At 49.8% G+C, this 12,117-nt stretch overlaps 1 protein-coding gene across 7 annotated transcripts in view; it reads left to right on the top strand.

The window, feature by feature from the left end:
* The window catches only part of ZNF385C (zinc finger protein 385C), a 191,387-nt gene that overhangs the window by 142,449 nt on the left and 36,821 nt on the right, over positions 1-12,117 (top strand). For all 7 annotated transcript variants that reach the window (XM_038385466.2, XM_038385465.2, XM_038385467.2 and 4 more), the window contains one exon: positions 11,545-11,687. In XM_038385466.2, the coding sequence (XP_038241394.1) occupies positions 11,545-11,687 (143 nt within the window). The remainder of the gene's footprint in view (positions 1-11,544; positions 11,688-12,117) is intronic.

Here is a 12,117-nt window from a genome sequence, read left to right as displayed (position 1 = left end):
GGCTTCGGTCAATGTAACGATGCCACAGAGGGTGCAAAATTTTTCACAGCCCTGAGTTATGTAACTAGGTCAGACCTAAGTTGTAGGTGTAGACCAGGCCGAAGAACCCAGCTCTCACTACTGCATTAGGCCAAATTCAGTCCGAGAGCGGGTGAGTGTAACTGCGCTGACTGCAATAGACTTGCACCACTTTGTATGTAGCCCCATTTGCTCCTCGGTGTCCACTGTACAGTAATAAATCGGAGACCCAGTCTTGCTGAGATGCTGATGATCTGTGTCAGGGATCATTGCTACACTGGGTTATGCACCGTTCTCCCTTTCTGAAAACAAGCCTTTAGATCTGCTTCTGTTGTTGTGCTGTCCATCCCACGTACCGCACAAACAAGGGGACTTCAAAACGGCCACTCTGAAAGTCACCTGACTTACCTGAAGAAGAGCTCTGTGTGAGCTTGAAATCTCACGTGTCTCACCAACAGAAGTTGGTGCAATAAAATATATTACCTCCCCCCCACCCCATCTCACTAAATTTCCTGGGACCAAAAGGAGCTGCTACAATGCTGCATACTTGTAAAGTAAATCCAGCAAGTAAAACCCTTCAGACTGCGCTATCGTTTTCATGTTTTGCTTCATTATTATGTGTATTCCAGCAGCACCAAGAGGCCTCTGTTGAAATCAGGCATGCATTGTGCTAGTCAATGAACAGACACTTAGGAAAAGAAAGTCCCTGCCCTGAAGAGTTTGTAACTAAAACAAAGACACAGGCTGGGTGACAGAAATGTAGTGATGTTGAGAGACACAATTCATCTTGCAGTCTCCTTAGACTTCTGACTTTTGGCTACAGAAATAAGTTGTTTCCACCATGATAAATATTCTTGGGTTCTAAACAGGCTTGAGTTTACAGTCACAATCCTTGGGTTACTCCAGATGGTGACAATGATTCAGTGTGATGCTTTCACTCCTGAGTCCTTCACTGCCTTACATATGGTATGACTCATCAGGGATGCGCTATATGCCGATGGAGCAGGGCAGTTCATTGCCATCCCTGTTTGTCTTTTTCTGCTCCTACATTTATACCCCACTTGTCACCACACTACAGTATCTGAATGCCTTAAATATTATCCTCGCCTGACAGATGGGGAAACTGAGACCCAGCAAGATGACGTGATTGGCTCAAAGTCACAGAGTCTGTGGCAAAGCCAGTGGCTGAACCCAGATTTCTTGAGTCCCAGTCCAGTGTCTTAACCACAAAACCACCCTTCCCTTCCCTTCATCTCTCAGAGTAAATGAAGCAAACGCTTCAAGGTGCCATCAGTGATTATTATAACAAGTACAGCAGTGGGGCCTGTGTAGTTGCAATTATTATCCATAAAGCTGCCACAGTTCTACCCCTTGACTTCTGCCTCTCTCCCTAGGTATTTCTGCAGCAAGCTGGTAAAGGCATTTCCTAGGGAAGTGTTTGCTCTTCTGAGAGTGTGTGGCCTGGTATTCCATCTGTCACTATCCGCCTCTTCTCAGAGCGGGGAACCTTCAGGATAGCTAGTGAACACACTAGCTAAAGGAGAGTAGGGGGCCTTGGTGAACTTTTGCATATGTGGAAGCGAGGTTTGTGTTTAACAGATTAAAAATCAGGGGCTTGCTCTGCTAGTGGAGCGAAACTCAACAAAAAAACAATGCCGTCTGAGTGCTGGAAAGTGTTTTGAGGTTCATTGTGTACCCCACTTCCTGGATTCCGGCGAGCCACCGGCTGTGGTGGAACATGCAGCTCCAATTCGTCTCTGTATCTTCTGAAAAGGTTATTCTGAAAAGTGACTCTGCAGAAGAGATCTCTCCAGATCAGAATTGAACAGCTTACAAGACCACTGTTGTGTCCCTAACTTACCACTGTCTATTCTTCAAAGTCATCCAAGGATCCGACAGTCTGTTTGTGTCCTGTGGAAGTCACACATCATGGCCAGCGAGAAAGACGCTGCTGGCTCAAATTCTTCCTCAGTTATACCCACACAACCCACTGAATCCAAATTCTGGTTGCGGAGTTATCACTAAGGGTGATATGTGACCTGCCTGCTCTTCATTATTGATGATGATGCATGAAAAAGGAATTTCCTAAGTTGACTTCAGCTCCCAATGTGGAATTTGCACATGTGGCAGCTGGGTGGGTGGGAAGGGAAGTCTCTTACCTTCTAAACTCATTGGATTTTATGTGAGTGGCAAGATGCAATAAAACACCAGGGTAATTGTCAGAGCAGAAGAGCACACTCTTAGCTTGGAGGATGCATGTTCTTGGATTGCGTAGATGCATGGAAAGCCACTTGTCTGGAATAATGAAACTAAGGATTTCAATCTTCAGTGCATGTTGAAAGGGGTGATTGAGTTAGTTATGTCCCCAGCCCTGTTCTTTGTTATAGCTGTTAATATCAACTAGATTGCGACTATATTTTGGTGATATAGCTGCAAGATCATAAGTGATTTTGCACTGAATCTTCAGATCTTGGCATGAGCTCATCTCACTGACCAGACTTTGCTACCATTTGTTTTCTCTCTCAAATGTGTAGGTGAGGGAAGAGAGCAGCTGTTACTCACTATTTAAGGAGTGGAGAAGGGGGAGTCACATGGAGCATTAGCAGAATAGAATTTACTCCAAGTATCAGCCACAAATGTGGGGAGAGGGGTTGTTCCACATGGCTTCAGAATGGATACCCAGTGCCCCATCATTGCAGAGAAGATCTCTGCTTTGAGAAACCGGAGCATCTTTTGGTCCCAATCCTGCAGTGAGCTGGGCAGTGAAGTTAGTGGCAAGATATGGGCCTTCTGTTGGACCTCCACCAGAGCCAACCCCGTTGCCTGTGGTCGGGGCAGAACTTTGGAATATCGGCCCCAAACAGCTGTGGTGTAGGGGAGTGTGACTTCACTGAGTTGGGCACAGGCCCAGCTTGGGGATCCCAGGTCTGAGGAGGAATCTGTGACTTGTCAGGAACCTCCAGCATGTTGCAATCTGCTGACTGTTGCTAAAAATGCAGGGGGTTGCACTGTTGATCATCTGGGCCAAATCCTGAGAAGCTCAGCGCCCTTTCAGGTGCTCAGGTCCTTTCACGGCACAATGGCACCCATGCGCCGTCTCATGCTTTGACCCCCCAGCCTGTGGGGAGAGGGGACAGAAAACCTTTCCCAAAGATCTGATTAAAGTAGCTGAAGTGAAATTCAGTTCAAGCTACTAGAGGGCAGAGATTTTAAATCCTGGGGTAGAGAATTGGAGAGACAACAGACATTGTTGGGAGTGCCTAGAGAATGAGAGAACCAGATTGTTGCTGTGTAAATAAACTGCTGCTGTCCCCACATGCTCATGGCAGCAGTGGGTGCATGAAAATGTGTCCTCGAAATTCTGAGACGAGTAAACCCACCGGATTGACACTGATGCGGTAGGGTGCAGGTCTTAGTGAGTCATGAGAGCACGTGCAGGATGGTCTGCAGTGCGGCTGCTACACAGATCTGTTCGAAAAGGAGCGTGGGGGGAAGTAACGTGCAGGAACAAATGTGGTCTGCGGGAAAAGTGCCGGCCAGAGAGCTCCAGTACCTGGAGCCTTTCCTGACTGTGCTGCTTGGCCAGCAGCAGCATGTGCTTGCTGCATGCTGGCCCTGAATGAGCAAAGTCACTCCATTTGAGAATGGTCAGGAAGGTGGCTTTGAATAACCAACAAGTTTCAGAAAGCGTTTGAATTGCTCCCAGGCTGATTCCCAAGGGGGCGGAGGGTAATTACCCACTGGAACAACTTCCCGAGGGACGTGGGCGATCCTCCGTTGCTCGGAGTCCGTAAGTCAAGTCTGGAGTCCTTTCCGACATCCGGGCGGGAGGGCGAAGAGCCGTGGTGCAATGGGGACAGGAATTACTGGGGCAGGGCTCTGGCACAAAGTCAGACGAGGTGATCACAATGGTCCCTTCTGGCCATCAGGTCTATGGATCTGTGCGAGTGCAGGCTCCCCTCGGCGGGAGAAGCATGATGTCCAAAGTTGGGAGCCTAAGGCAGACCACAGATAGGATCTCAGGTCGGCTCAGAGGCTCTCCGAGATTCGCCCCTGGAAGGTGCTTTGCTAGCTAGGTGTATAGCACTGTCTTTGGGACCTAGGTGCAAAGTTGGGCAATGCTGCCTTTTGGGCTCAAGCAGGAAAATTTGGGCTCATTCTCTGGCTTCTCTGCCTCAGCTGCTGGGGCCTCGGCTTAGAATTTCAGCACATCCCTAGTCAGTGAAATACTTAAGCCCACTGACCTCAATGGTGCTGAAGTTGGTGCATAAGTGCTTTGCTGAACTGGAGCCCAAGGGCAGGGGGCCTGGTATTTACCCAGCAAGCGGCGGGTTCTCTGCCGAACCAGAAAGCAAACCAAGGCCAGAATGTTACTCCTGCACCAACCTGCACTGAGCCAGTGGGAAACAGGGTGATCTTTATCTCAGAGGATCCTGCATCTACGCCCTTTATCAGCAAAACGTCCTGCTCCTCTCAATGGAACTCTGGGCTCTGCCATTTTTGCCAAAGCAAATCATTTTAATGGAGCGTCTGATTAGTAACACCAAATACGGCCCCCCACTGCTGCCGGCATCTCGCTCCCAGCGAAGGTAGGGCAGGGCCGGCACTGTGATCAAGGAAGTTGTGCAGGAGGGTAACCTTGTTGAAGGCAGCCTGAGGACAGGAGCTGGGAGTGCCAATTTGCCGGTGTTTAGGGGCTGGTCTGCAGTCAGGAAGCTGCTTGTTGCTACCCCAATATGCCCCTCCCCCCCGCTGCAGGGCATGGAGCGGTTCACACCGTCGCTGCTTGGCACCAGTGCAGTGTGCCAGTGTTCGAGGTTGGCGCTGGCTAATGACATCCATGTAGATGCAATGCTGCAAATTGTCCTTCTGGTTGGCGGGAGCTGCTGGGTTCCTGGAAGGCAGTGGTTCGTTGAGGGGTTAGGAATGAGCAAACCCCTCTGAAGCTGGGGACATTCCCCTGCAATGCAAATCCCATTCCAGGTGGAAGTGAGCCCTCCAGCCCTCCCCCATTACTGTGCCAACCAATGCTGTGCCATGGCTCCGTCACCATGCTATAGAAACCCAGTTCCTGTGATGATGGGTCAAATCCCTACATACAGAGTGTTTCCTGCAGGGGCTGGGTCCCTTCCTGTAACAACCTGCTTAATAAAGAAAGATCCAAAGGTTGACAGTGGTCCTGTTCACAGAGGGAATGTACGCTTAGCCTAATGCAGGGGTTGGAAGTTTGGACGTCTGCATCGTACACCTGTGTGACCGAGAATGAGGGTTTTCAGCTGGGAAGGTCACGACCGCCCTGCCCTTCCCCTATTGTGAAGGGAAAAGAGGTCCCAGCTAGATAGAAATGAGTGAGGGAGATGTCTCAGGATGGAAAAGGTCAAGAACTAGTTTCAGAGTAGCAGCCGTGTTAGTCTGTATTCGCAAAAAGAAAAGGAGTACTTGTGGCATCTTAGAGACTAACAAATTTATTTGAGCCTAAGCTTTTGTGAGCTACATCCGATGAAGTGAGCTGTAGCTCATGAAAGCTTATGCTCAAATAAATTTGTTAGTCTCTAAGGTCAAGAACTACTGTCTTAAGAGCAGTTTGGGCCTCAGTTTCCCTTTCTGGGGGTAGATAATGCTTCCTTACCTCTCTGGCATGTTGTGAGGCTCTGCCGGCCGATGTCTGGCAGCTCACAAAGCGTGGGCAATTATTCCCATGTTTACAGCTGTGCTCACTTCCGTTATTCCAACCCCAGCAGTTTTTCCGCTCCGATGAGCGTCCCCCTCACCTCCCTTTCTTGGATGGGGGGGACGCATTGTTACAAGTTTTATTGTCGTCTTTCGTAACCTTTCAGAGGCCAAGCCAGGGCGGCGTGGAGTGGAAGCTGTGAGGCAAGCTGTCTAGCTGGATCATCAGCTCAGGTCTTTCTGTGAGGCTCCAGGTTACAGACATGTGGTGATACAGGAGAGAGACAATTCGTCCTGCAATCTGCTTGGACTTCTAAGCGCTGGGTACAGAAACAAGCGGTTTCCACCCTGAGAAATAGGCTTGACTGCACAGTCACAATCCATGGGTTACACCAAATGGTGACAGTGGTTCTGAGTAACCTTTTCACTCCCGAATCCTTCTCTCTCTAGTCATGCACACTGCACCAGATATGATGTATGGAACTTGGGGGATACGTTATCTGCAGATGGATCAGGGTGGTCTGTTGCCATCCCTGTCTGTCTTTTTCTCCAGCTGCATTTATACCCCACTTGTCACAACAGTACCGTATCTGAATGCCTCTAATAATCCCCTCTGGGCAGTTGGGGAAACTGAGGCTCGGAGAGGTGACGTGACTTACCCAAGGACATGGAGCAAGTCAGTGGCAGAACAGGTAGACAAAACCAAGAGTCCTGGCTCAAACCACTGTGCTCTAACCACTAGACAACACTGCTCTGTGCAGCATAAGTAATATGGCCTGTTGATCAGCCTGACAGACTCAAGGGGAGAGACAGAGAATCTTGTGTGGAAGACGCTGCACTGGGATCAGGGAGGAAGTCTGGAGTCTGTTCCTGGTTCTGCCACAGACTTGCTGTGTGACCTTGGACAAGTCTCTTAACTCTGTATGGCTCAGTTCCCAGCTCTACAAAATGGGGATAAGAATATTGATGCTCAACTTTTCTCCCACTGTTTGTCTGCCTTGGATAGATCGAGGGTGAGGGACAATCTCGTATGTGTTTGTATCACACCCAGCACAATGAGGTCTTGATCTAGGGTAGGTCTAGTGTACTAAGAATCACCTAGGTACCTGTCCCCCTCTGGGAAACGAGAACCAAGTCCCTGATTCAGCCAAGCACTGAAGCACAAGCTTAAGGTTAAGCACGAACGTAAGTGTTGCCCGTCGTTATTGCTAGCCGACAGAACGTGCCTGTTACTATGGGTTTTCCCAGGGAGTTCTTTTCTGAAAATAGTCCCCACCAAACCATGCGACTGTGTGTAGCTTAGTTACAAGCACTCTTCCTGTGGCAATAACGACAATCCCGGCCCCATACGTCGGGGCGCCGAGCTAGCAACTGCCACGTTTCACCATCGCAGCAACGCCATTGCATTGCCGCAGAGCTGCAGTCACTGATTAGCTCGTTAACCGTCGACAGAGGTAGAGACAATTCACTGGCATCGTTCCTCACCATGTGAATGTCAACGTTCTTTAAAAATAACAAAACAGAAAAAAAAACATTTTGAAGTTTACGGTCAAAGGTGAGCAGATGCCCTCACAGTCCAGTCCCGAATCCAGTCACACTGATGCTGCTTTCCGGTCTAGTATTATAATAGCATGTAAAGGGTGAGATGCAGGGGCCTTCCTAGGGAGCACCGATCCGGCCGGATGCTGTGCCACGCCAGCTCAGATGATGCGATGCAGAAATACTGTTTCACGCCCCAGAACGTTCATTATGTGCCATTCACCCATTTTTTGCTGGGTTTTGCCTTTTTCTTCTCTTCTTTCCATTTATTTATTTATTTATTTGTTTATTTTTAAACTGTTTCCCAGATTTCCCTCCTGGGTGACTTTGGAATTAATTCAATCAATGCATGCCTGATGAAGCAAACTGTAATTTTTACCCTGGAGTTAGAACTGGCTCAGGGATAGCGCCTATAAAGAGAAAGAAATGAATATGTGCATTCTCCCAGAAAGAGGTCACTTTTGCCTGGAGGGCCAGTGTGTCACGCTTTTTATTCTGAAATTCAACAATCTTGTGAACTTGGAATTTCAGATTTTCCTCTTGGCTCCGCCAGGCTGTTGCCAATGAAGAATCTGAAATACATAGAAAGAATGGCCGGTGTCAGATGAAGGCCCTGATTCAACAGAACAATTAAGCACATGCTTAAGTGCATCTCTGAACAGGCATGGGATGCTGGAGTGGAGTCTTCGGGTCTGAAGTGACTCTGGAGGGGGAGTATGAAAGACACAAGTGAAATCCTGGCCCGGCTGAAGTCAATGGGTGTTTTGCCGTTAATTTCACTGGGGCCAGGATCTCACCAATGAGATTTAAATGCCTCACTGCCACTTGTGCCTTTGAGGAACGCCCTCTTTCTTGCCGCCGTCACAGTAATAATGAAGAGGCAATGGGTAGAGATGTGGGTCTTGTTCCCAGCTCTCATGCTAGCCTACTGGGGAACCTCGGGTGAAGCGTTTCATGTCTTTGTGCCTGTGTTTTTCCCAGCTGTAAAATGAGGATAGAGTTACTGTCCTCCTCCGTAAATTGCTTGGAGATCAGTGGATGAGCAGTGCTGCATCAGAACATGGGGGTGGGGGTTAGTGATCTAGTTACTGCAAGTTCTGCTCTGTCACATTTCTTCAGGGTGAGGGAAAAGGCTTGTTTCTCTATAGCAGGCCCACAACTTCTTCGCGGCCTTACAGATTGGAGAAATAGCTCAATGTATCTTTTTTTGAAATGGGGTGACCAGAGCTGAACGCGGTGTTCAAAAGCCACCTCCTTTCTCTGGAAGCACCTCACTTTTTACAAGCAGAGCTGCAAAGATAAGAGCTCATCCAGACCCCACCATTAAGCTTCTGATGAGCTTCCATGCTGTCAGTCATAGTTCTGCTGTTATGCAAATACAGCAGCTGTCCCAAGTTAATTGTATGGCTCTGTTAATGGCATGTTTGTGATTTTGGAGATTCATTTAAAGCCACTGGGATCTCTTTAGAACAGAAATGTATCTTGTTATATCGGAATGTCTCTGAACTCTCTGAGCGTCTTTGTGTGATTTAAAGCTGGTTGTCAGCTCCTGCCTCCCCTGTAGTTATCTGTGGCCCGGCCCGGGGACTATGCTTGATTCGCTGTATCTCAGTGAGCACACGGGGCAGGACAGCGCTCGTAATGTTTTCACTTCTGCAGTGAACGGTGGGGTTTATGGCAAATTTATAATTTTATGGCAAACAATAAATTTAGCGCTCCACGGTAACAAGCTAGCACGCCTTCATCAGCTGAAGAGTTTTAAAAGTTATAGTCCAAGAAGTATTGGAGACAGGAGGCCTAAAATAAACTAAACCTAAAGGGGAAAGATAGACACTGCGCTTTCCTGCTGAGAGGGTCAGGCACAGATCAGTGGGCACTTATTCCTTGATAAGCAAGATGGGCACATAGGAATTTCCATAGCAGAACAGGTCCATGGTCCATTCGCTTCAGTCCCTGCTCTCTGACAGTGGCCAGCACCAGCTGGGGAGAGGAAGGTGCAAGATCCCTTTCTGGGCGGTTATGGAGTGACCTGCCCAAAAGGGGAAATTTCTTCCTAATCCCCACCCAGGGGTCGAATGGGGGAGAGCGGCAGTGTTCTTCCAAGCTCCATCCAAAGAGCCAGCACTCCCAGGAGCCTGTGCAGATGTTCAGAATAGGGCTGAATGGGCATCCCTGCTCAGCTTGGAGGGTGGCATCCTCTCCTGCCATGTCAAGACTGGCTGTGCAGTCTCAGGGGGCTCCCCTGCAGCCTCTCTGCAGCGGCTCTTCCAGCCGATAGCCTGGAACGGACGTCTCAGTCCCTTCGCCGAGGGCCCCTGGACTCACTTGAATGAGTCTCTGCCGACCTCCTCCTCTCCCACACTGGACCATGTGGGACCAGAGCAGGGACCCTGTCCACAGTGCAAAGGGCTCCCCACACAGCCCTGTAGGTGGGGGGTGTTTGTGGGGCGGGGTGCCTTGGCCTGGCTCCACGCCCTGCGGGTAATGCTTTGCCCAAGGGACTCCCCAGCACTGAGCCTGAAGGGGCCCCCTGTGTGTTTAGGAGAGTGAAGTTCCCAGGTTGCTTTGACCGAGCCCTACCCGCCTCACCCGTTCGCATCAGGGAGCCGGATCCTGGCTAGCGCTGTGACCCCTCTTTGCTGCCAGAGCAGTTTGGGTGTTTGAAGGGACCTTGCAAAGGGGGGGCCTGAGAATCATCTCTGCACAGGGGGGCTCCCCTGGTGGCATCAGGGCTGTACATCTGCCCTGCTCCCCGCTGCTGGCCTAGGGCACAGCTCAGGGACGTGGCAGGAGGGAATTGTGCGATCACTGTTATCGGGTCTCCAGGGGAGCAGAGCGATGTTAGAGCAGCCCTGACGCTGCTCTGACTTACAGCAGCCAGGGCAGAGGGTGGGAAGACGTCATCTCAGCCCTCTGCCCCATATCGTCCATGCCCCCAGCACAGCAGCCATGGCACTGAGGATCAGGCCCAGCGGATCTGTTACATCAGTTTTCCATAACTCCTGGGGTCGGTTCCCTTAGCTCATCTGCACAGAGTTTGGAAATCCGGGCTCCTTAAAGTCTTCACACCCCTTCCCCTTTCGTGCTCAAACCCAGGTGCTCTCTGGGCCGAGCGGCCACACAAGGAATAAGTGGAATTACCAGCCCTGCTCCAGCTGTATTCCCAGCAAAGCCTCCCACCAGGGTGGCATGGGGAGGTCCCGTGCACTGTGCCTTAAGCCGCACTCAGAACCTCCGCCTTACAGCTGCTGAAAAGGAACGAAAGTAGCAGGCAAAGCAAAGGGAGGAAAAGCAGATTCGACGGGTGAGGGGCAGTGACTTTGATTTTGATGCCATGTGACATTTGTCTTTCTGCTCAGATCTGGTTATTGAAATCCAGTTTCTGCTCAGGTTCCAGAAGAACCTCTGGCTGCTTAGAACCGATTCGGTTTTCCCCAGTTCCTACAAAAAAATTTTTATTTACTTCAGACTATTTTTAGATCACACACCAGTGCTCACCGTTAATTTGCTGGGGAAGGTGTGCAGCAGCCTGGGGAACTGATTCGTGGGGCTCGGGATGTGGGTGTTTCTATTATAGATGCTAGTAAGCCATCAGGGAGGGCTGGTGGGGAGAGGCAGCAGGCGCACACCATCAGCTGTATTTCTAACCCTAGCTAGTGGCGGAGGAGAATTGAGGCTGTTCCCCAGTGCCTAAAGCTCAGATGAGGCATTCAAAACCCCCTGGAAGTCAAACTCCTTTGACAATCTTAGCATAATCTCCTAGCCAGGGGAGGTATACCTCCCTCCTCCCCTGTGACTCGCTTGTCTAGCTACTGCCTCTGCGTCTACATTGCTTTTCTTACCATGTTGGCTCTAGAGTTTTAAGTGTCCGTGTGCTTGGAGTTGTATAAGACTCAAAAAAAGTCCAGGTCCCTGCCCCAAGCAGCCTACAATCAGAGGCCCCAGCCTGCCTCAGGATCTGCGAGAGCACTCCCCTGTGCCTACCCAGAATCCCCTTGGAGGGAGTGAGGACCCAGGATTTCTCGGTGGGCATTGTGAAGGTTATTAGAGCTAGTTGGGAAAACTGGGATTTTAACATGAGAAATTTAAAGCAAAAAGACGGTGGTTTGAAATGTTTCCGTTTCCTTGTGAGACATTTTGAACCAATTCAAGGCAAAAAATTTCCCTCTTCATGTCAGTATCATGTAATTTCATTTATTTAAAACAAAAAGCCAAAACACCATTTTAATTCAAAATTTCAGAGTCAGCATTTGCCCTTTTCTAGGGGATTTAATTAAGAAAAATCTCAACGTTGTGTCTCCTTCCCTCGCTCCGTAGGTCCATCTGGGCACAGCAGCCCCCTCCTAGCATCGCTGTCTATTCCTGGGCGACCCCTACACCCGCCACTGGACATCAAGCACTTCCTGACCTTTAGAATCAGTGGGACGTCCCCACTCAACCTGTTCCCCAACTTCAACACGGTGAGTTATTGCAGGGCTCAAAGAACTTTCAGGCTGGAATGGGTGAGATCCGTGCTTCCGCATCTGAAATGCAGCAGCTCAAGGGTACGGGGGGGCAGGATGCCAGCAAGGACAGACAACCCGTCACTGCTCACAACATAACCCTGTCAAGTGCTTTCCATGTTCAGGGAGTGGGGAAGGAATATTCTAAAAATGAGGATGTGATGAAAAGCAGCACGTTAGCCAGGGAATAACTGTTGGTTGGGTCATGATGCCAGTCGCTCTAGGTGAGCACAGATGGACTCAGGGCATCAATCCTGGAAGATGCTGGGAATCTGGCTTTGGAGGGAGCTGGGCTCCCTTCCCGGCAGGGTTTCGCCTCTGGGCACCTGCTGTTTTTAGAAGCGCTAAACTCCCACAGTTCCGGTCAGATTGACAATTCAGCAGCTCC

This window comes from Dermochelys coriacea, chromosome 27 (assembly GCF_009764565.3).
Source record: "Dermochelys coriacea isolate rDerCor1 chromosome 27, rDerCor1.pri.v4, whole genome shotgun sequence".
Classification (NCBI taxonomy): Eukaryota; Metazoa; Chordata; order Testudines; family Dermochelyidae; genus Dermochelys; species Dermochelys coriacea.
Note: the sequence above shows the minus strand (reverse complement) of the source record. Positions and strands in the feature narration are given on the sequence as shown.